The sequence below is a fragment of the Emydura macquarii genome, unplaced genomic scaffold (assembly GCF_026122565.2).
Source record: "Emydura macquarii macquarii isolate MOO-44397 ecotype Brisbane River unplaced genomic scaffold, CSIRO-AGI_Emac_v2 contig_1790, whole genome shotgun sequence".
In the NCBI taxonomy this organism is placed as follows: domain Eukaryota; kingdom Metazoa; phylum Chordata; order Testudines; family Chelidae; genus Emydura; species Emydura macquarii.
In genome coordinates this window covers 874,577-897,088 of record NW_027131927.1, presented here as the reverse complement: position 1 = coordinate 897,088, position 22,512 = coordinate 874,577, and the positions used below count along the sequence as shown (strand labels likewise).

General features: G+C 65.0%; 2 protein-coding genes across 2 annotated transcripts; both read left to right on the top strand.

Annotated features, from left to right (window-relative positions):
- The first annotated feature begins 541 nt into the window (after nt 1-541).
- On the top strand, nt 542-14,847 carry GPR4 (G protein-coupled receptor 4). Its single transcript, XM_067556532.1, has 3 exons — nt 542-646; nt 5,589-5,692; nt 13,290-14,847. Exon 3 carries the CDS (start codon nt 13,670-13,672, stop codon nt 14,771-14,773), a length of 1,104 nt encoding a protein of 367 aa, XP_067412633.1. The 5' UTR covers nt 542-646; nt 5,589-5,692; nt 13,290-13,669; the 3' UTR covers nt 14,774-14,847.
- A 4,129-nt stretch (nt 14,848-18,976) lies between these two features.
- Nucleotides 18,977-20,722, top strand: OPA3 (outer mitochondrial membrane lipid metabolism regulator OPA3). The gene is made up of 2 exons (XM_067556553.1): nt 18,977-19,182; nt 20,165-20,722. The coding sequence occupies exons 1-2, from the start codon at nt 19,041-19,043 to the stop codon at nt 20,491-20,493; spliced, it is 471 nt and encodes a 156-aa protein (XP_067412654.1). The 5' UTR covers nt 18,977-19,040; the 3' UTR covers nt 20,494-20,722.
- The last annotated feature ends 1,790 nt before the right edge of the window (nt 20,723-22,512 follow it).

Here is a 22,512-nt window from a genome sequence, read left to right as displayed (position 1 = left end):
GCTGGGGAGCTCGGCAGTGCAGGAGTTAACCCCGCTCGCGGGAGGCTGGCAGAGGAGGGGTTAACCTGTTTCTGGGCCCAGCAGTGTAGGGGTTAACCCACTGGGGAGGCGGGGGAATCCGGCAGCGCAGGGGTTAACCCGCCGGCGGGCAGGAGGGACCGGCAGCGCAGGGGTTAACCCGCTGGTGTGTGGGGGGGTGGTCCGGTGGTCCAGGGGTTAATTCACTGGCGGTGGGGGGATCCGGCAGTGCAGGGGTTAACCCACTGTCCGGGTGGGGGGGCGGGGGGTCCGGTGGTGCAGGGGCTAACCCGCAGGCGGTGGGGGGATCCGGCACCGCAGGGGTTAACCCACTGTCGGAGGGCGGTGGGAAGGGATCCGGCAGCGCAGGGGTTAACCCGCCAGCGGGGCCGGGCTGTGGCTGCGGCTCCCCCTTCCCGGGTCCCTCAGTCGCGACTCGCGCGGAGCCGGCGCCGCCGGAGCTTGCCGCTGAGAACCGATTGACTCGCGGACGGAGCTGGGCTGGGCTGGGCTGGCACGGCCCCAGGGGCCCCATGGAACCAGGCGGGGACGGCCCGGTGGGGGGGCTCCACACCCTGCACACTGCCCCCTGCCCCCCGGTGACCCCCTGCCCCGGGAGCCCTGCAAGGTGAGACCGCGTCACGGGCTGACTGGGGGGCTGGCACGTGGGGCTGGAGGTGCCCGGCTGTGGGGTGGGGGCGCTGGCATGTGTGGGTACCAGGGTGTGGGGTGGGGGTTCTGGCACGTGGGGCTGGAGGTGCCCGGCTGTGGGGTGGGGGGCGCTGGCATGTGGGGGTTGCGGTGCCAGGGTGTGGGGCACAGCGTGGGGAGAACGGGGGTGTCAGGACATTGGGTTCTGGGGTTCCTAGGAGAGATCAGAGCCCTGGACCGTGTGGGGATGGCTGGTGCCTGGGACATCTGAGCCCCCCAGTGGGGGGCGGGGAGTTGGGGGAGTTGTCCTAGGAGGGCAATGTCCCCCATGCTGGACCTGGCTCTCCTCCCACTCTGTGCCCCCCCCCTCAGGAAATGCTCCCCCTCACAATACCCCCACCCTACAGGATAGCCCCTTGCTCCCCTCTGACCCCTAGGATATACCTCTGCCCCTCCCCCGCCCCCTTCTCCCAGGATACCTCCAGTTTCCTCTTGCCCCTCAGGATACCTCCCCTGCTCCCACCTGCTCTCTCCTGCCCTCCCCACATCAGTCCATCCCCCCCCCCCCCCCCAACCCCCACAGGCAGGTGCCCCCCTGGGCTGCCCTGTACAGGACAGGGCCCCCCCTTTGGGAAGGGAGCTTTGAGGCTGGACCTGGTGCCCCTGCTAGACTCTGGGGGTCTCTATGCTCATCCGGTCCCCAGGGCATCTGGCCCACAATCAACCCCTCCCCCCATGGCTCAGTCTTCTGCCGGGTTAACCCCGCTCCGAACCCATCAGGATAAAGACTCAGGGTCATTTTGGGGCATCGCCCCCTGCTAGAGTCTGTCCCCCCAGCCACCTGGGGGCAGGGATTTGAGAGCCGAGGGGTGAAATCAGCACCGCCAAGGGCTGGGCTGCCCTGGAGCTGTGGGGTGCGGAGGGCTGCCTCTGGGGGAGGCAGCCAGCAGGTCTTGCTGGGGGAGGTCACGGAGCGGAAGGCCGGGTGGGGAGGATCGATGGCACCCTGTGAGAGCGTTGCTCCCTGCAGGACAAGCACGCTGGGCTGGGCGATGGCTGGCAGTGCCCGGGATCCCAGCCCCTAGACATCGCTAGCAGGCACTGGGTTCCGGGGCTGCAGGAAAACGGGGCTGGTTGTTCTGCCAAGCCCCAGATGAAGAACATTGAGGGCACTGGATCCTGGCACGCGTGCCCTGACAAACGGCCAGATCTGCCAAGGGACTGGCACCGATGCCCTGGTGTGTGGGGCAGGAGTTCTCAGGGTCTCTCCTCCCTGCGGAGTTCTCTGGCGCTCTTGGGCACACGTTGCCCCTCCGGAGTGAGCCCAGCACCGGGGCAAGTGTCCGTGCCATGCTATATCGCTGGCATTCATGGAGCGGGCATGTCAGCAGCTGGTGAGCTGGGCTCCCTCCTGGCCTGGCCCTTGGCGGGCAGTCAGTTGGAGGTACTAGCCGTCCAGCCTGGAGCAAGGGGGTTTGGGTGTGGACAGGGCTGGAGCTGGGGAACACGGGTTATACGTTGACTCAGTACTGCAGTGGAGACAAGGGGCCGGGAGGGGAAGCACAGGGCAGGAACCAAGGAGGCACCAAGAGCCCCTGGCGCAAGTGCCAGGCCTCAATGGCTGCGGGGCCCATGGGCAGTGATGCTAGGTGAGGGTGTCACTCACAGCGCAGAGCAGCCCGCACGGAAACCCAGGCAGGGGCTTTCAGCAAACGGCCAAAGCCGGGTCGCTTTGGACACTGGAAATAAAAGGTGAATTTTAGAGCCCACCCCAGAGCTGGGCGCAGGCTGGGCAGGGGGGGCCGGATGCTGCTTTCACCCAGGGCCAAATCTTCCCACGGCTGCAGTATTCTGGGGGCACTGGGGGAACGGTGGGCGCTGGGGAAATCTGGCCCCAAATGTGGGTGCAAAATGAGTGAAAACGGGGCTGTTACCGGGTCTCTCTGGACTCAGCACCCCCGGCTGGATTTGGCATGGGGTGTCCCTGGCCAGGTTTGGGGCAGGAGAGTTGTGGGGGAAGGGGGGTCGGCCAGCTCGGCGGGCGGGACGGGTGCAAGCCAGGTCTGTGCGACGGGCTGGGAAGGACCCTCCGGACGGGCAGCCACAGGTTGCCTGGGCTGGAGCCATTAGTATCAGTTCTGGGCTTTCTCTGTGCTGCTGGAGCATCCGGGCCCCGGCCCAGCCCAAACCCCGGCCGGCCGGGCGCTGCCCAGACAGGGCAAAGATGGGCCCTGCCCGGCTGAGGACGGGAGTCGCCCAAACCCTGCTTCGTGGAGCAGTGGGAGTGGCTGGGCTGGAGGGTAAAATGGGCCATTAGGGCTGTATCCAGCAGAGGGGCTCACGGCACAGGGGCTGGGCATGACTCCAGGCACTAGAGGACTGGCCCCGTTCAGAGGGGCCATGCCCTATTTCCCAGGCCCCAGGCGGTGAGCAGCAATCCTGGCTCTCCTGAACAGGGAAGGAGTATCGGGGTCATTGAGGGAAACTGAGGCACTGGGCGGGTGGGAGGAGGAGGAGGCTGGCCCTAGCAGACAGCCAGGGACACAGCTGGGAACAGGACCCAGGAGTCCTAGCTCCCCGCCTGGCCCTGTGTGAGGCATCCTTAGCTGGGAGGGGACCCTGGGTTTGGGAGGGTTCCCCCTTCCCCGGCACAGACCCTGGGCCTGTCTGTGGCGAGAGGGGCAGTGAATGCCCGGCCACCACTCTCCACAACCCCGGTGCCAGGGGCTGGACAGAGCAGGAGTCACACAGGAGGCTGAGACCCCAGCTGGGCACAGGGCCTGGGCCATTGGGGTCTGCAGGGGCCTGGTCAGTCTCAGCCCCCCCATCCCTACTTGGGGGCACAGTCGGGGCCGTGCCATGGGGGGGCCATGCCCTCCCGTCCCCTCCCCTGGCAGAGTTGCACATGGTGACATCGCTCCTGGCTCCTAGGAGGCGGGCCAATTTGGTGAATTGTTCCCAATTGCTCTGAACTGCCTGACCCGAGCCAGCCGCCCCCTAGGGGGGTGTTAACCCTTCCGGTGCCAGCCACGTCTGAGCCGCCAGGGCTCGGAGCTCTGGCATGGGCAGTGCCTGAGCGGCGGCTGGAATCCCCCCAAGGAGGGGCTGTCCTGCCCCCGGCCATGGCCTCGCTGCCAGCTCCATGGCTCCCCCTTCCAGCGGGGCCCTGTCTGGGGCCAACCCCACCCCGGGCACTCGAGGCGCAGCGCCAGGTTGGCAGCATTGAACTCTGGGAAGCTATCCCACAATTCCCAGCTTGGCACTCAACAGCAGCGGGGTGTGGGAGATTTCGCACGGGCCCCAGGGCATTGTGGGACAGCGGTGGCGCGTGGGAGATTACGCACAGGCCCCAGGGAATTGTGGGATACCAGTGGGAAGAGTCACTGGAGCCAGGCCTAGGGCACCCCCGCTGCCAATCCTGCCCCGTGGCACCCCGACTCTTCCCCTCAGACCCAGGGCCCCCGGCCGGCAGAGCTGGGGCAAGGCAAGGGCAGAGTCTGCAGCCATGGGTTGCCCGTCGGGCCCAGACTCGGGCCCAGTCCCAGATGTGGTTATTACCTGGGCCCAGGGCAGCGCTCAGCAGATACAGCCCCACGTGCACAGGGGAGGGATGCCCCCACGCGGGCAGAGCCGTGCCCAGCCCAGCCACCTTTTGCCTGGGATGGCAGGGGTCTGCGGGTCGGGACTGAGGGGTGCCCATGGGGGTAGGGTGGTCACAGCAGGAGACTAGACAGTTTGCTGGGAGTAGCCCAGGGCTCCACACCCAGCCAGCGCCCTGCCCCGCTCCCCACAGCACCCCCTGCTGGGAAAGGCCAGGCGTGGAGTAGCCGGGAGCTCCCCCTGTCCAGACCCCAAGGACAGGCTGGCGTGGCTCTATCCCGGCACCGGGTGCGTGGCCGCCGGGGCCCAGCTGGGCTGCAGCGTGAGCCTCCGGCACATCCGGCCGCGCAGACGGGCGAGCGCGAGTCTCCGGGTTATAAATATCCCCGCGCCGGGGTAATCGAATTGGGCTCCGAACACAGGCTGCCACAAGTGCACCTGCCAGGGGAGTGGGGGGCGGCTGCTCCCCGAGGGCTGGCGGGGTCGGGCCAGGCCAGGGGCAGCACTTTAACCCCTTCACGCCTGGGGTCGCCTGCGTGCTCAGAGGCAGGGCAACGGGACCCCTAATCCTCACCTCCAGCCCTCCCCCCCCCCCCGCAGGGGACAGAAGGGCGGCTCACGTGCTGGGGATGCCAGCTGGGGGCCCAGTCCATGCCCATGGGGGGTGACGGGGCACCTCCTGCTGAGCCCCACCACAACTCTCTCTCCGCTCTCCCTTCCTGGAGCCGGGCAAGAGCCCCGCAGGGGAAATGCCCCGGCCCTGGCATGGGGGCAGAGACCTGGGAGCTGAAGGGAGGCGGGGTGGCAGGGCGGGTCTGGCTGGCTGGGGTTGGCTGTGGGGAGGGGGCCTGAGAGGGGAGGGGGGGTTGGCTGGAGGGTGGCATGAGGGGGAAGGGGAGGAGGTTGGTGTGAGATGAAGGCGATGGGTGGGGGGGTGGGACGAGGGGTTGGCAATGGGGAGGGAGGCGGTGGGCGCCTCCCGGGCAGAGAGCGTCTCTCCCTGGAGGCCCGTCTGCGTGGGCAGCAGGTGGGCAGCGGGGCCTGGGCCGGGCTAAGGTCATTGCGGCTGGTAATGGGCAGACAGAGGAGCCCTGAAGGGAAGGGGGGGGCTGGAGCTGGACACGCTGTCTCCCTCTGTGCCCCCCACCGTCAAGGCTCTGAGACCTACTGGGGGATTTGGGGGGGGGGGACGATAGACTGGGAGGGAGCCGCCCCTGCCTTTCCCCCACTGAATCCTGGCCAGGTGGGGGGTTGGGGACAGGAGCCCCCGCGATGGGGTGAGGCCCCCCAGGATCTCACTTGCTCTTTCTCCCCGCCAGGTGCTGCGTGGCCTGCGGGCGGTGCCCCGCATGCTCTCATCACTGATCTGCCTCCCTCGGGACCCGGTGGCCCCATTGAGGGGCCAATCGTCAGGACCCTCCAGGTGAGCCCATGGGGCAGGGGGGCCCCACGCCCCTTTCCCTGCACACACAGCTAGGGCTCCGGGATGCCGCGCTTGGGCAGCGTAATCTTAGCTCCGCTCCACGGTTCTGCAATGAATTGTCAGCGGGGCTGCGGGCTGGGATTGAGGGGCATCGGCTGGATTGGGGGGAGCCCGGGGCTGGGCCAGGAGGAGGCTGTGGGTCGGGACTGAGGGGCCTTTCAGAGTTGCGCCGGCCCAGCCACAGCTCCTGGCTGCTCCCTTTAACTGTCACGCCCCAGTGACCTGCTCCTCAATTTAGCTGAAGGAAATGGCCCCCCAGGGGGGCGGGTCCCTGGGCCTGGTCCCCCCGGGTCTGGAGCCAGGCCCTCTCCCACTAACCCAGTGCCACACCCCAGTGCCCAGGCTGTGAGTGGGGCAGCCCTGTTCCGCTGGACCCAATGGAATGTGGGGGAGACAGGGCCCAAGGTGGCCGCCTGAGGTGAACGGGCCCACGGCGACCCAGATCTGGCACCAGATCTCAGGAGGGCCCAGCCCCAAATCCCCAGCCCTGGCGCCCACTCGCCAGCTGGTTGCACAGTGACGAGGCTCTCCCCACAGCAACACAACACAGCTCCAGCCTTATCCAGCCCACACCGTGCCGCTCGTCCCCGCACGGCTTGGGGAGGGGAGTGAGGACTAGTGGCTAGAGCAGTGGGGCTGGGAGCCAGGACTCCTGGGTTCCATTCTGATGGCTCCTAATGACTCCCCATAGAGTTTGGTTAAGTCCTTTTCCCTTATTGGACTCTAGCCCCGCTCGGCTGTGGGGCTGGGCTAAGCAAGGTCCATCCCGCCGAATCTCTGTAGGGACGAATTCCTGGGGACGTCCCCCTTTGCTCCCCTCAGGCTCCCGTGGGTGGGGCGGGCCTGAGCTGGCACCTTCGTGGGCGCAATGGGGCAGTGTTTCATGGGAGCCTGTTCCCCAACTGGAGAGGGACTGGGGGAGAGAGGAGGGCAAATGAGAACCCCAAATGCTGGCCTGTCCTGGAAGCCAGTGAGCCTGGCCCAGCAACCTCCGCCCTTGCGCAGTTTCCCGGTGAGCCCAGCCCAGGGCCGCCAGCCCCTGGCTTCCTCGGGGTGCACTTAGAGGGTGCAGCCCCAGCCACCTCCCTCCTAGCATCAGCCAAGATGTGCGGGGAGGTTGGGCAGCGGGGGGAGGGGGAAGCAAAGGGGGTGTCAGGCAGCCAGTGGGGTGGGATGGGGCCAATTTGGCTAGGGAGCAAACGGAAACTAGCCAGTTTCCTGCCAGCCCTGGAAAGTCTCTAAATGCCCAAGAAACACTGGGGGGGGGAATGCGGGGGGGGGGGGGGGGGACGGACACGACTAGGATTTTGGCAGCAGCAGCCAAATTCCCACCCCCGGCTCTGGGGGTTGGATGGGGGCGTGGCCAGACCAGAGCCCCCAGCCCTGCATCTCCCACTTTACTAGAGAGGCCGGAGACCCTCGGCCCTCTTCCTCCCCATCCTGCAGCCTCCCCACCCCACTGGGCAGGCTCCACAGCCTCCCACCCCACTGGCCTGGCCTAAGCCAGGGGGCTGGGGTCAAGAGCAGCAGGTACATGCTGGCTCCCAGCTCAGGCCATCCCCCTGCCCCGAGGGTGCCCCTGCCCTTGGAGCTTCCTAGCCTGCGGGATGCCCCTTCGTTCCCACAGGCCCAGCCTCCTGCCCAGGCGGGGGCGTCAGGACCCAAGCCTCCTAGCCCCAAGCTGGGGCCCCTCCTCATAAATGAGCCAGGGCTCCCCAACTTCTCCAGTCAGCCCAGAGCCAAACCGTGGGTCTCACTGACCCCAGCCAGGGGCCCAGGTGGCCTGTGACACCGCCCAGTTTGACCATGGCCAATCCAGCCCTCTGGAGCTGTCTGCCTGGGGCAGGCCAGGTGCATTGTGGGCTATTCCCTCATCCCCTTGCATGGAGGAGGCAGGCCAGGTGCATTGTGAGCTATTTCCTCGTCCCCTTGCATGGAGGAGGCAGGCCAGGTGCATTGTGGGCTATTTCCTCGTCCCCTTGCATGGGGGCAGGCCAGGTGCATTGTGGGCTATTCCCTCATCCCCGTTTGGGGGCAGTCCAGGTGCATTATGGGATACCCCTCGCCCTCCCACTGGGCTCTTCGAGCCCCTGGTAGTGCCTGGTCTCATGCAAAGCACCTGATTTCCATAAGCACCAGGGGCACCCCTTCCCCCCCCCCAGCCCTGGCTAGTTCCTGGCCACGGGATGTGGGGATCGTTGTTACTGCTCTGAGACCAGGGATGGAGCCAGAGGTGGGGGTGTGGGCATCTGCTCCGGCTGGTGGTTGAGGGTTGAAGCATTTTCCTTTGTTTCAGTAAAAATTCAGTGTTTTTATTGGGTCCAACTGACAGTTTCACTGGGGCCCAGTCACCAGGTCCCTTTAGAGACGCCTCACCCTGCCCAGAACTGGGAATAGAACCCAGGAGTCCTGACTCCCAGACCCCCAGCCTGTTCTGACCACTCCCTTTAACCCCCCTCCTTGCTTTACATGACAACGTGTCTGGGGTTAGTGCAGGAGTTTGCAAGCCAGCACTCCTAGGTGCTATCCTGGGGTCTGGGAAGGCAATGGGGTCTAGTGGTTAGAGCAGAGAGCCGGGGCAGTGAGCCAGGACTCCTGGGTTCTCTCCTGGGGTCTGGCAGGGGAATGGTAGAGCCGGGGGCGGGGCAAGGAGCCAGAACTCTTTGGTTCTATTCCAGCTCCATCACCCACTCACTTTATGCATGTCCCATCCTGCCAATCAGTGCCTCAGTTTCCCCCTCTGGGATGTGGGGGAAGGACACTGCCTCCCTGACTGGGAAGGAGGCTGAATTCGGGTGCTCTGAGATCCCTGCTGGAAGGGGCCAGCCTGGGATTTTAACTAGGACCTGAGACCCCAAACCCCCAGCCCACACTCCCCCCTGCCCACAGGGCCCCAAGCAGATGCCCCCAGACCTGAGCCACAGGAGCCAGGCCAGCCACTAATTATTACTCAGCCAAACCTGGGCAGGGATAAAACGTGGCACCAAGGAGCCTCAGCCAGCATGTCAGGGTCCCTGCTGCTGCAGAGGGGGGCTGGCCCGCGATGGCCGGGCCCTTGGAGAGGAGCCAGGGCTGCCCCACAGAGCTGGACACGGGCAGACAGGCAGGCCACTGTCCCCAGCCTGTCTGGTGTGGAGCTTGGCTGAGATATCATCACCCCCTTTGGCATTTCCCCCCCCCTGGGTGGGCGGGTGTGCCCAGGGCTTTGGTTGGCAGAGCGCCTGGCAGGGCTGCTGTTGGGGCTTGATCCATCCCTGTGGGGGTGTGGGATTCTGGCAGGATCAGGCCCTGCTGGGGGAGGGGGGTGGGGCTGTGGTGAGATTGGGCCCCACACTGTTCTCTGGGGCCCGGAGCAGCTGGGGCTGTTCTGGGCCCTGGCACGCTCTTCTTACTGGGCCGCCAGGCGCCGTTGCCCTTTGGCGCCCGGCAGGGGAGTTCCTGGGGAGGAAGGGGAGGGATTATGGGCCTGGAAAGGTCACACTCCCCCGCCTGCGGCTGCCGGCCCAGCCAGCACCATGGGACCCCCTTGTGCTTGGCCTCCAGCCAGCCCCCGCCTCCAGCCAGCCCCCACCCCTGGCTATCACCCCCCCGGCCAGTCCCCACCCCCGGCCATCACCCCCCAACCCTCCATCTCCAGCCAACCCTCGCCCCGACCTCCCGGTCCCCAGCCATCATCCCCCAGCCTCCAGCCAGTCCCCACCCCTGGCCTCCTGGCTCCCAGCCATCACCCGCCTCCCTGCTGCCAGTCTTTCAGCCATCACCCCCACCCCCTGGCCCAGTCCCCAGCCTAAACGCCCTCCCCGACTCCCACCGGTTGCCCCTCCTGACCCTTCACCGCCAGCCACTCCCCACCTGTTACATGGCTTGGCTTCCAGCCATCGTCCCTTCCATCTCAGCCCCCAGCCATTGCCCCCTGGCTCTGCCCCCAGGTGCGAGGTAGGATTCACTTTCCTTCCATTAACCTCTTCTCCTGCCTTGATTCTGAGCAGATCTGGGGTAGGGAGGAGCGAGCTGGAGCTGTGTGGCCTCCCACCAGGGCTCTTTGCAACCTTAACTGTGCCCCTGGCACCATCCCCAGCCAACCTTAACTGTGCCCCTGGCACCATCCCCAGCCAACCTTAACTGTGCCCCTGGCACCATCCCCATCCCCCTCTTGGCTTTGCCCCTTCGTACCACTGCTCCCACCCTTGCCTCTGCCCTGGCACCATCCCATCAGTCTGATGCACTGTAGTAACATGGCTCCTGGTTTCCTGCTCTCCCACTGGCGTAGTCGCAGTCTGGTGCCAGCGGAGGGGGGTGCTGGGGCAGGATGGGGGTGTTGGGGTGCCCAGGTGGCAACAGGCTGCGGGGAGAGGACCCTTCAGGAGGGCAGCCCTATGCTGCACCCGGCTAATCCTCAGTAAAGACACTCGTGCCCATGGCCTGTGGTTCCTGTTTTTCCTCCAGCAGTCACGCAAGCCACGCCTGGTCAGCCTCAGTGACTCCCCCCCTCCCACAGCGAGAGGGGAATCTGGGAGGGCCAGGCCAGCGGGGAGGATGCTGGCTGGGGGAAGGGGGGGAATGGCTGGGGGGATGGTGAGAGGTAGTGCTGGCTTAAGCAAGTCATGGGGATGCGCTGACTGCGGGTGGGGGCTGACAGGGGTGGGAGGATCTGGTGGCAGCAGGAGCATCTGACTGGGGGTTTAGGGGGACCTGGCAGGATCAGAGGGGGACTGGCTGGGGAATGCAGGAGGTTGGCTGGCGGGTGGGGTCCGGCTCAGCTCCCCAGCCCCAGCCATGCTCCGGGACCCAGCACAGCGATAACATCATTAGCTGTCAGGACACCAAGGAGAAACGAGCAGAGGAGAGACGGCCACGGCCAGCGCAGGCAAACCTTTGCGCTATACTCAGCCCCGGCCCTGCACCTATCTCCGGCCCTTGACTTGCAGTGCCCCCATCTCCTTCTGTGCCTAGGTTTCCCCTCCAAGGTCTATCTATGCCTGGCTCATGGGACTCCACCAGCCCCCTGACAGCAACTAGCCTCTGGCCTGGCCCCGAGTGCAGCTGGGCAGCAGAGACAGGCCCAGACCCGCTAGCACAATTTGGCAGCACGTCCCATGGGCTGGCGTCCTGGTGTCATGCTATGCCAAGCCAAGGCTACCAGCGCCATCCAGCCTGGCCTGCAAGCGTGAGCTCCCAGTGCAGCGATAGGGCCTGGGGGCAGGACGGCCTCCTACTCTGCGAGCCAAGTCGTGCTGACCCATGGGACCGTCCTGCCATGCTTGCTCCCAGGCCAGGCAGGCCAGGAGCTGTGTGTGAATGGGCCCTGTGCCAATGGGGCCCGCTGGAGCCTGAGCCGCGGCGTCCCTGCATTCCTGCCTTGAGCTGTTTGTGTAAATAAACCCCGGAGGCCACGCGCCGCAGATCTGCTTCCTAATGGAGAGCAACTCTGACACTGGAGCACTGCAGGGCTGGGCAGGGCTTGGCTTTGTTATTGTAGGGTCTCTCAGGAGCGCCTGCTGGTCTGTCATTGTTGGATTTCTCAGGAGTACTGGGCTCTGCGCTGGTCTGTTATTGTAGGGTCTCTCAGGACTCAGAGCCCCTGCTGGTCTGTTATTGTAGGGTCTCTCAGGAGTACTGGGCACGGCTTGGCTTTGTTATTGTAGGGTCTCTCAGGAGCGCTGGTGTCACAGACACACAGGGTCGATGCTCTGGCCCCAGCTTTGGAACAGTCTCTGGGTGGCCGCCGTCAGTGCACCAGACCGCCTGGGGTCTCGCTCTCCCTCCAGGACAGGCCACGCAGCTTCACCCCTTCCTTAGGCAGGACCCCTGGGCCGTCAGCCCTCCTACGTCCCACCGTGAGCTCATTCAGTGAGACCCACTGAGGCAGACCCTGAGGCAGACTCGTCCCATCCTGGGGTGCAGCGCAGCCCTTCGCCAGCACCTACAGGGGGCGCTCACAGCGCGGGCACAGTCGGGTTTCTGAGGCAACTGGATCTGACATAAAAAGTCCTTGGTCAGCGGAGAGGTGGAAGTTACAGCCTGGCCCATCAGGGTCAGCCCCCAGCCCCATCCCTCTGACTACCCTGCCCCAGATCAGGTGTTGGCCCCTGGCTGCTTCCCACACACTTCACTTTCACACGCCCCCTCCAGCCCTGTGTCCCCCAGCTGTGCAAACACGGCTGGCATCCCTCCGAGAGAGAGAGGGTTGCTAGGCATCGAAGCCCGGGTGACTGGGTTTGCCAATGTCTTCCTGGATTCTCCACAGAGGGGAATTAAGGCCTGTGTCTCAGCCTGCCCAGGAAGCAAACAGACCTTCCTCCCCACACTAGGTAACAATGCAGCCTATGGGGAAACTGAGGCACTCAGCGGCGTTGTGAAAATATTACAAAAATTCCCACTTCGTCACAGCTGGGGTCTGCATTTGTCTGTTATTGTAGGGTCTCTCAGGATCGCTGGGCTCTGTCCTGATGTATTATTGTAGGTCTCCCCGAGCACTAAGTTCCCCACTGGTCTGTTATTGTAGGGTCTCTCAGGAGCGCTGGGCTCTACACTGATCTGGGTGCAGTGCTGGTTTGTTATTGTAGAGGACCCCTTCTTGCCAGGAGGGGCTGAGCTCCCAGCACCACGTGTGGCTGTGGGGTAGCCATGCCGGTGCAGGGGGGCGCCCCCCTGGAGGCTGCCTGTGGGAAGGCTAGGGGATCCAGAGGGCTCAGGGGAGGGGCTGGCGTGTGTGTGTGTTGGGGGTGCAAGAAGCGGCGGGTGGGAGGGGCAGTGACTGGTGCAGGACACACGCTGGTTCCCGGGCAGTCACCCGTAGCCTGGTACCCTGCTGTCCAGGGCTGGGGGACGTGGGGGGGCGGCTCTGCTCCTCCCTCTGCCCTGGCAGCTCCTGCCCAGCTCCAGGGGGTCGGGTCTGCCGGGATGAGGCATCTCCCAGAGCGGGAAAAGGATGAGCTCCCCCTGCCAATAGGCCTGGCTGTAGGGACCCCCCTTAGGACAGAGGGGCAGCCCACCATGGCTTGGTCAGGCCTCTGCCCCATAGTGCCCCATGGTTCTTGCCATCTGGGGCAGGGATGAAACCCAGCACCTGTCACCCAAGCCCCCCAGACAGCACAGGGGGCTTGGGCAGGGCCTCCCCCTCACAGGGATCCCGCCCCCCTGCAGGGCTCAGCTGGGATACCGCAGTGGGGCAAGGAGGGGCCAGACCCATGGGCACAATGGGGCTGGTAGGGGCAAGGCAGCCTGGGGCACAGGGCTGCCTCCTGCAGCTGTGAGGAGCTGGTCAGGGTCTGGATCCCACTGAGGAGTGGCTGGTTGGGGGGCTCTGAGGGGTCCCTGGGGGGCTAGAGTAAGGCCCTGTGAGGGAAGGATGCGGGCAGCTGAGGGGCGGGGGGGGGGGTCAGATGGGGGGCTGGAGGGCCATGTGATAGGCTGGAGTGCTGCGAGGGGAAGATGGGGAGATCTGGGGTGAGGCCCAGGGGGCTGCAGACAGAATCCCCTGGGGGGGTTGGGGCTGAGAAGGGGCACTCCCCCTAACTCTCCTCTTCTTTCCCAGGAGTGGCGCAGGGACGCTGTGTGTCTGGCTTCCCTCGTGGGGCAGGCGACTCCTCTGACCCCCTGTATCATCCCCGCCGGCCAGCCCCGCCCCCCGTCCGCCCCGAGCACCCAGGGCCGCTTGTCTGTGGCGGGCAAATGGGGCTGGGGTGAGGGGGCCCCGCGCCAGGGCCCAGCCTGGGGCTATGGAGACCCTGCCCTGGTGCCGTCCCAGGGAGCCCTGCAGGGCGATCCGCTTGGTCCTGTGGAAACGCCGCTTCCGACTGCGGCCCCTCCTCTGAGCGGAGACCCCCAGCCCTTGACGCGGCCCCTCCCCAGCCCCCCGGTGTCGCCCCCGGCCCCATCAGCCTCTCCACGCCCGGGGACCGGCCGGCGCTGAGGATGTGCAATACCACCCTGGTGAGCTGCCACGTGGATTCCAAGATCGACCACCTCTTCCCCCCCACGCTCTACATCACCGTCATCACCATGGGGCTGCCCACCAACTGCATGGCGCTGTGGGCCGCCTACCTGCAGGTCCGACAGCACAACGAGCTGGGCATCTACCTGCTCAACCTGTCCATCGCCGACCTGCTCTACATCGCCACCCTGCCCCTGTGGATCGACTACTTCCTCCACTACGACAACTGGATCCACGGCCAGGAGTCCTGCAAGCTCTTCGGCTTCATCTTCTACACCAACATCTACATCAGCATCGCCTTCCTCTGCTGCATCTCCGTGGACCGCTACCTGGCCGTGGCCCACCCGCTGCGCTTCGCCAGGTTCCGCCGGGTCAAGACGGCCGTGGCCGTCAGCGCCGTGGTCTGGGCCATCGAGATCGGGGCCAACTCGGCGCCCCTCTTCCACAACGAGCTCTTCCACGACCGCTACAACCATACCTTCTGCTTCGAGAAGTACCCCATGGAGGAGTGGGTGGCCTGGATGAACCTCTACCGCGTCTTCATCGGCTTCCTCTTCCCCTGGACCCTCATGCTCTTCTCCTACCAAGGCATCCTGCGGGCCGTGCGCGGCAATGTCTCCACCGAGCAGCAGGAGAAAGCCAAGATCAAGCGGCTGGCCCTCAGCCTCATCGTCATCCTCCTCTTCTGCTTCGCCCCCTACCACGTCATCCTGCTCTCGCGCAGCGCCGTGTACCTCAGCAAGCCCTGCGACTGCAGCTTCGAGGAGAAGGTCTTCGTGGCCTACCACAGCTCGCTGGCCTTCACCAGCCTCAACTGCGTGGCCGACCCCATCCTGTACTGCTTCGTCAACGAGGGGGCCCGCAGCGACGTGGCCAAGGCCCTCTCCACCCTGCTGCGCTTCCTCACCAGCTCCAAGCCCCAGGAGATGGCCACTGCCTCGCTCACCCTGGACACCCCCCTCTCCTCCAAGAAGAGTAGCTTCTGCCGGCTCCCGGTGCCCTGCCGGCCCCCCTCCCCGCCCCCGCCCCCCCTTGGCCCGCCCGACGAGGAGCTGCAGATGAAGATCTTGACTGTCAATCAATGAGCACCCACCTCCCCGCCCCTGGATGCAAATGAGATGTAAATACAGTATTGTTCTTAATAATAATAATAATATAATGGCCCGGCGCAGCACGGCCATTGCGGGAACAGGCCCGGTGAGGCCCGGGGGAGCGGGAGGTGCAGGAGGGGTCTGCCTGGCCTGAAGGGGTGGTGCCAGGACTGCCGGGCATCTGGGTTCTACAGGCATGTGAGAAAGGGGGAATTGCAGAAATACAGCTAGATACTGGGTATTGGGGGGGGGGGGGGGTACGGATAGATGGGTATGTATGGGAATGGCTAGAGGGGCGTGGGAAGGGATGCCTGGGTGCGTATGGGGATGGATGGACGAACACAAAGGGATGTTTGGGGATGGATGAACATCTGAGGCTGATGATAGGGGTACATGGCAATGGAGGGCAACGGATGGATAGATAGAAGGGTGGGAGATGCAGATGGATGGACAGATCCAGGGACTGTGAAGATGGACGGATGGACACAGCTAACGGCTGGATAGATGGAGGGTTTTTTATGGGGATGGATGGATCAATCCCGGGGCTAGGAAGATAGCTGGAGGGGCGTGCACGGGGCTGGAGGGGTGTGTACTATAGCAGCTGCCTGAAGGCATGCCCAGGTTAGCGGGGATCCCTGTCCAGAGTAGGCATGCAAGCCAGGTGATCCACACAGGCCACGCGGCACCTATGGCAGGACAAGGCCGCGGGCTGTGGAGTAGGGAGCAGAGGGCGCCCATCCATGCTGATGGGGCTGGTCTGTACCGGGCAGTGCCCTTGGCCTGATGGTTAATGAAGGTTATTTATTTCCTGGGGAGGTTGGAGGGGTCCCATTGAAGGACTCCATGGGGGAATCAGGGCCCCGAGGTTCCAGACACTACATGTACACGGACCAAATCGCCCCTGTCCCAGAGGAAGCAATTGCACTGCTAGATATGGCCGTGCCAGGGGCAGGCAGGGTTGGGTGGCCGGGGCAGGGATTAATTGAACTCTTTCAGACTCTTCCTCCCCCATAAAGAAACCAAAGCAAAGGGCACAAGCCCCAAGCCTCCCAGATTCCTTTGCAGGCTGGGCTAGCTGGGAGCTAAGGTGGGCCATTAAGTTCCCCCAGTCTGTCCCAGGGATCCCACTCCTGCCACCAAAGTCCCACAGTTAAAGGTCAGCGTCTGGACAGGAACAGCTGCCCCTGCTGCCCTACGGTCCCTTGCCATTCCCTGGGCGCACAATCCCTCTGTCAGAGCCAGGACAGACCCAAGCACTTCTCCAACCTACCTGAGCTGGGCTACTAGCTGCATTAGGAGCCAGGACACCTGGGTTCCATGTCTGGCTCTACCCAAGGTGTTGGGTGACCTTGGGTGAGTCCCTGCCCTTCTGAGAGTCTCCCCCATGTCCACCCAAAGCCGGACTGTCTGCCCCTCAGTGTCTGGGCAGCGCCCGGCCTGCAATGGCTACTGCAATGTCTATGGTCTGAGGGCAAGTTGAGAAAAAGCTGAGGAGAAGGCTCTAGCTGCCCCTCCCCCCCAGTTCTCTAGCCATGTGGGAGAATGCAGCCCATAGGTTTCCCCAGGGGGCCCTGGTATAAACAGCTCTAGCGCCCCACCCCAGAGGAGGTTGCATCTCCATGCTGAGTAACAAGCCATTCTTACGTCTAATTTAAATAAATCCTCCTGGTCGCTGAGCTGAGTTTAAGGTGCGCGCTGGAGTCTCCCCATGCCCCGCCGCTGACTCTCCCTCCAGGAATTTCTGGGGAGTGGCGGGCTGCCGGACAGTGACCGCACAAGCAGGGGCTGCCTGACCCCAGCGCTGCTCACCACGTCACAGGGCAGGAGGCGCCACGATGGGAACATTCCTGGGAATAAACAGGAAGCGAGGGCGAGAATGCTCAGGCACGGGAATCTCCCACGCTCCCCGGCAACTGCCCGTGCTGGGCAAGGCGCCCCCTGCTGCTTGGTGAGAGGAGCAGCCCGTCCACCCCCCCTTGGCCTAACCATGGCCCCCGCGCAGCAGAGGCTTCTCCCAATACGGTCCTTGGCTGGGGGCAGCGTGGCTGGGGCCATCTCGGCACCACTTCAGACAGCATCTTGGCACGGCTTAGGAGCCAGGACGCGGAGCCAAAGGGGGAGATTTTCCCTTCGCCTGTTTGTTTAGTTTTCTCTCTTGCCTAAATCCACTTGAGCCCCTTCCCGCTGTAGCTGTCAGGACACCACCCAGTCCGCTTCCTCAAAGGCCGTGCAGTGCTCCCTCCCACACCCAGAGAACCCAGGAGTCCTGCCTCTCAGCCCCCCGGGCTCTAACCACTAGACCCCATTCCCTTCCCAGAGCCACGGATAGAACCCAGGAGTCCTGGCTCCCAGCGGCACCTCAGTCAGACTGCCCTGTAGGGCCGAGAGGGCCAGCGCCCCAGCCCTGCCACACATACAGACACGCTGCCGGCTCTCACCCTTCCGTTGGTGCTGCCCAAATCCAGCCCAGGGCAACAGTGACCCCATCAGGGAACCTTCAGGGCTGGAAGCAGGGCGCCGGCCCTGCCACCGCCCAGCCAGCCCTGCTCTGGGATGAGAAAGCCAGAGTGTGAGAACATAGGACTCCTGGGTTCTACCCCTGGCTCTGGGAGGGGAGTGGGTCTAGTGGTTAGAGCAGGGGGGCCAGGAGCCAGGACTCCTGGGTTCCATTCCCAGCTGTCCCACTGACCCTGCCTGTTTCCCTTCAGCACACTGGGGCTGGGGGGTTTGTTCAGCATTTGGAGATCCTCTGAGGGAAGAGCCTGGAGCTGGGCTGCTGATCTAGCAAGCCGGGGGCGGGGAGCCCCACCGCCCTGCACTCCCCACTGTGCTTCCGCAGGGTCCCACAGCTCTCACCAGCAGGCAGGCCCCTCCTCCGTTCGCACGGCCCTAGTGACTCTGGGATGGGGGTAGGGAGGCAGAGCCGCCTGCATGGGGCTCTGAGCAGCCCCCGGCTAGGAGTCACCAGGCCTGGCTGGGCCTGTGTCCTCGCCTGACCTCAGTGAGGCTTGAAAGAGGGTGAACAGCAGATGGGCCTCACCAGCCCCCTCGTGGGATCCTGGTGCGTCACTGTGCCGAGCTGAGCATAGCTCAGCCCCATGGTTGGCCAAGCCCCCAGGGAGCCCCTGCATCCCCCCCCCCGCCAGTGCTGGGGATTCGAGATCTGGGGCAGGGACCGGCTCAGTCCTGATCAGCTCCACCAGACTCCGAGGGGCAGCTGAGAAGGACCTTCCAGTGGGGGCAATGGACGGGAACAGGATGCCCAAGGAGTCCGGTGAGAGACTCAGCTGGGGGGGGAGTGGGCAGTAGGGGGCAGAACCCACCAGGGACCCCCCTTTTCCTTCTGTCGCCCTGGACCCCCAGATCAGGGAAGCACCCTGCCAGGAACCGAGGGGGCTGGTTTCCCTGCAGCCTGCCCTAGGCCGGCAGTTCAAGACCCCAGCCCTAGCGCACAATCATCCGCCCCTTTCTACTGCCCCGCCGAGGAGTCACAGGGAAACCCCCCCGCCCAGAGCGCATCAAGCAGACAACTCCCGGGGAGCGGGGAGGAGACACAGACCCCATGGCTCCTGCGGGGAGACGGCCGTGGGTCCAGGATCCCTGCACACTAGGGAAGGGCCCCAGAACGCGTCCCAAACTGCCCCTCTCCCCCCCCACAGCCTGCACCCAGCACCCACATGCAGCCACCTCTGGGGGAGAGCCCAGCAGCGGCTCAACCACCCGGCATGATGCTGGGAGGGGGGGAGCAGAGTGAGGGGCTCTGGGGGCACATTCAGAGCCTGGGGCCAGCCCGCCCCGCTGCCAGCACCCCCTGCTGAGTCCCCGTGGCCGGGCTCGCTGGGGACAGAACCCAGACGTCCGGAGACGCCGGGCACTGGCGGGGGCGGGGCTGGTCAGGCGCGGGGGGGGGGAGGGAAGTGGGGCAGGGGATATAGGTGAGGAGGCGGTCCCTGCTCCACTTTGCATATTCATGAGATAATTTACATACCCGATTTGCCTTCGATGGGGTTCTCGGTGTCCGGTATGCATAATTAACTAGTGCATATTCATGTGATTCATTTGCATACCAACCTCCCGTAGGCGTTAGCCTAAATTTGCATATTTTTAATCACACGTCATCTGCGGACGCACGACGCATCACCTGGCATATTCATGAGCCTCGTTTGCATATTATGCGCCCCGCCCCCACGGCCGCGCAAGAGGCGGCGGGGCGGGGCCTGCGCGCTGACGTCACGGCGGCGCGGGGCCGCCGGGAGGGAGGATGGTGGCCGGCGCGTTTCCCATCGCCAAGCTCCTGTACCTGGGCGTGCGGCAGCTCAGCCGGCCCCTGGCCGCGCGCCTCAAGGCGGGGGCTCGCGCCAGCCCCTTCTTCCGAACCTACGTCTGCGGGCCGCCCGCGCAGCGTGAGTGACGGTGACTGGCCGCGCGCGCCGGGGCGACGGGCCAATGGGGGCGGAGCGGGGCTGCTGTGGGTCTAGCGAGCGAGCCAATGGGGGCGGCACGGGGCCCGTGGGCCAATGGAGCCGGTGAGGGGGCGGGGCAGAGAGCCTAGCGAGCCAATGGGGGCCCGGCGCACCTATGGGGCGGGACGGATCCCAGTGGACCAATGGGGGCAGTGTGAGGCGGGGCTAGGGGCCCAGCGGGCCAATAGTGGGAGGGTCAGGGCGGGATGTGGGGCCAGCGGGCCAATAGGCGGGCCCCATGGGCGGGCCCAGTGCTGACATTAAGAGGGCACCCGGAAGGAACTGGAAGCCAGAGCTCGTGAAGTGACCCTGACCTGTTCCCCCTCCCCCCCTCAATCCCACGACCAGGAGCGGGGAGTGGGCTGGTCGGAGCTAGCGGGGGGGCGGGGCAGGGGGCTGTGGGGCAGGAGTGGGGGCTGGGCTGGCAGGAGGCTGTGGGTCAGGAGTGGGGGCAGGGCTGGGCTGGCAGGGGGCTGTGGGGCAGGAGTGGGGGCAGGGCTGGGCTGGCAGGGGGCTGTGGGGCAGGAGTGGGGGCGGGGCTGTGGGGCAGGAGTGGGGGCGGGGCTGGGCTGGGCTGGCATGGGGCTGTGGGTCAGGAGTGAGGGGCACTGGCAGGAGTTGGGGGTGGGGAGGGGCAGGGCTGGCAGGGGGCTGCGGGTCAGGAGTGAGGGGCACTGGCAGGAGTTGGGGGTGGGGCGGGGCAGGAGTGGGGGCAGGGCAGGGCTGCGGCTCAGGAGTGAGGAGCCCCAGCAGAGCTACGGGCAGACGCTGGCAGGGGTCAACTCCTCTCAGTCCCTCCCTTTCCCCAGCAGCCCGTGTCTCTCCCCCCCCCCCCCCCGTTGATGCGCGGGGGTTGGGCGGAGGAGCTGGGTGACCTCCCGGCACTGCCGGCTGCTCCCCCTCATGCCCTCCCCCCCTGCAGTATACCACTGGGTGGAGATGCGAACCAAGATGCGGATGATGGGCTTCCGTGGCGCCACCATCAAGCCCCTGAACGAGGAGGCGGCAGTGGAGCTGGGGGCAGAGCTGCTGGGCGAGGCCATCGTCTTCAGCGTGGGGGGCCTGTGCATCTTCTTGGAGTACGCGCGCCAGGCCTCCAACACTAGGAAGAAGGAGGAGGAGCAGAACAGCGCCATGCTGGACTTGCAGCAGCAGGTGGCCGAGTTGGGCCTGGCCCTGGAGATGCTGGATGCGCAGCTGCGTGAGGTGAACCGCCAGGTGCTGGGCATCTCCACCAGCGCCAAAAAATAGGGGCCTCCTGGGGCGAGGTGCCACAGAGGAGCCTGGCGTGTGCAGGGCGCGCCCCCCATGGTGGGGTGTGGGGCTGGCTGTGGCCGGGAGGAGCCTGCGCTGTGCCGAGCAAGCGAGACACGCCACGACATGGGCTCGGGGGTCCTGGGTCATGACCCCCCTCGGCTCCCACGGAGTCTGAGTTTCCTTGTGTGTAAATATTCATCCATTAAAACCCATCTGCTGCTGAGGAGGCGGAGCCATGATTGGGGTGGGACACGGGAAGGGGTGGAGCTGGAGTAAAGGGGTGGAGCCATAAGTCACAGCTTTGTGCCCCCACCCCACCTGCCTGTGAATCCTCCCCTAGAAAGAGGAGCTGATCCTGGCTCTTCCTTCCCTGGAGGCTGGGATCAGCCGCTTCTCCAGAGCCTCTCCTGGCACACTGGGCAATGGGGGGCCCAGCCAGACCCACCTCCCTTCTGGGACATTAGTGATCCTCAGGGTCACTTTCCCTTAGTCCCATCCTCCAATTGCTCCTTGGGGCTTTCACCACTAACGAAGGGTCCTAACACTCCCCTTGGGGATCCAGCCTTTGGGCCAGGCCCCCCTTTCTATTCACAGTGCCCCCCTCTGCCCCATAGCTGAGCAAGGCTCATCTAGCTCTTCTGGGCTTCTCCAATCTTTCTGAGACACTCCCCAGAGCTCTTGGGGCAGGCCCCCCCTCCCCTGCTAGGAGAGCAGCTGCCAGCCTCATTCCAGGCTCTGGCCTACCCCTCCCCTCCAGTGCCAGCTGCTCAGTCACTGGTCAGCTGCCCCTCATCCTCCAAAGAAGAGAGGGGGAGCCAAGAGGGGCCCTTCTGGCAGCTGGTTGGTTAACTTGGCTGTGCCCTGATGCTGGAGGATGATAAGAAGAGGGGCTGGAGCAGTGGGGGAGAGGGGCATGTGAGAGAGGGAGTGCTGGGGATACCAGGGGGGTGGCACTGAATGTGTGGAAGCTCAGGCTGGCCCTGGGTGGTGCCAAGGGCTCTGGCAGTGCAGGGCTCTAGCCCCAGCGCCATCTGGTGTTCTGGTGACCCACAGATGGCACTGCTGGCTGGGGCAGCAACTGCAGCTTCTCCCACTGCTGCAGGGGAGGTGCTGGAGGGCCTGCGAGCAGCAACCTCCGCTCCCCACCTTGCAGGGGTTGCTGGTCTTATTTACATGGGGGAAACTATGACCCAGCATGGGGCCAGGACTCTGCCGGGACCAAGAGGCCCAGCCAGGCCTGAAGCAGCAAGGGGCCACCCTGCCCTGGGGTGTCATTCTGAGGGCTAGACTGTGATGCCATCTTCCCAGCCGGCCTGGGTCCAGCCTCCACTCCCAGCGCCTGGAGCACCAGCCCTTCCGCTACTGGACGGCCGAGCCCCCATGAGATCGGTTCCCAGGGGGGTATTGAGAATCCCACCTCGCCCCTCGCCTGGTTTTCTTCCACTGGACCTCCTGGAATCTCGCACGTGGAGGCTTGTCTACACAGGAGGTGTTGCCTTGGCGCTGCCCTGATACAGCCCCACCGCTGGAGCGCTTTACTGATTTCCCCAGCCCCCAGCAAAGTCGTGCTACTGTTGGAAGGGTGGAGTGGAGACCTGGCTCTTCACTGACCCCTCTGCAATTTATCAACATCAAAAGAACCCAGGAGTCCTGGCTTCCACTCTGCCATGCTAACCACTAGGCCGCACTCCCTGGACTAGGACCCAGACATCCTGGCCCTCAGCCCTCCCCCACTCTAACCACCTGACCCCCCTCCCCTCCCCGAGGGAGGTCTAGAACCCAGGCATCCTGTCAGTCTGGATCTTAGCAAGCCCCCCGTGGAGCTTGGCCTGCCCTGGGGCTGATCCTGTCCTTCCCCAGCTGGGGGCTCTGCCAGTCAGCAGCAGGGAGGCATTCACTGGCCATGCAGCCCCATGGGGGGCAGGAGCAAGAAGGGCCCTGCCTAGTGGGCGCAGTTTGAGGGTGAGGAGTGATTCTTGTTCTGGCACCCAAGGGTGCCAATCCTGCTTCCAG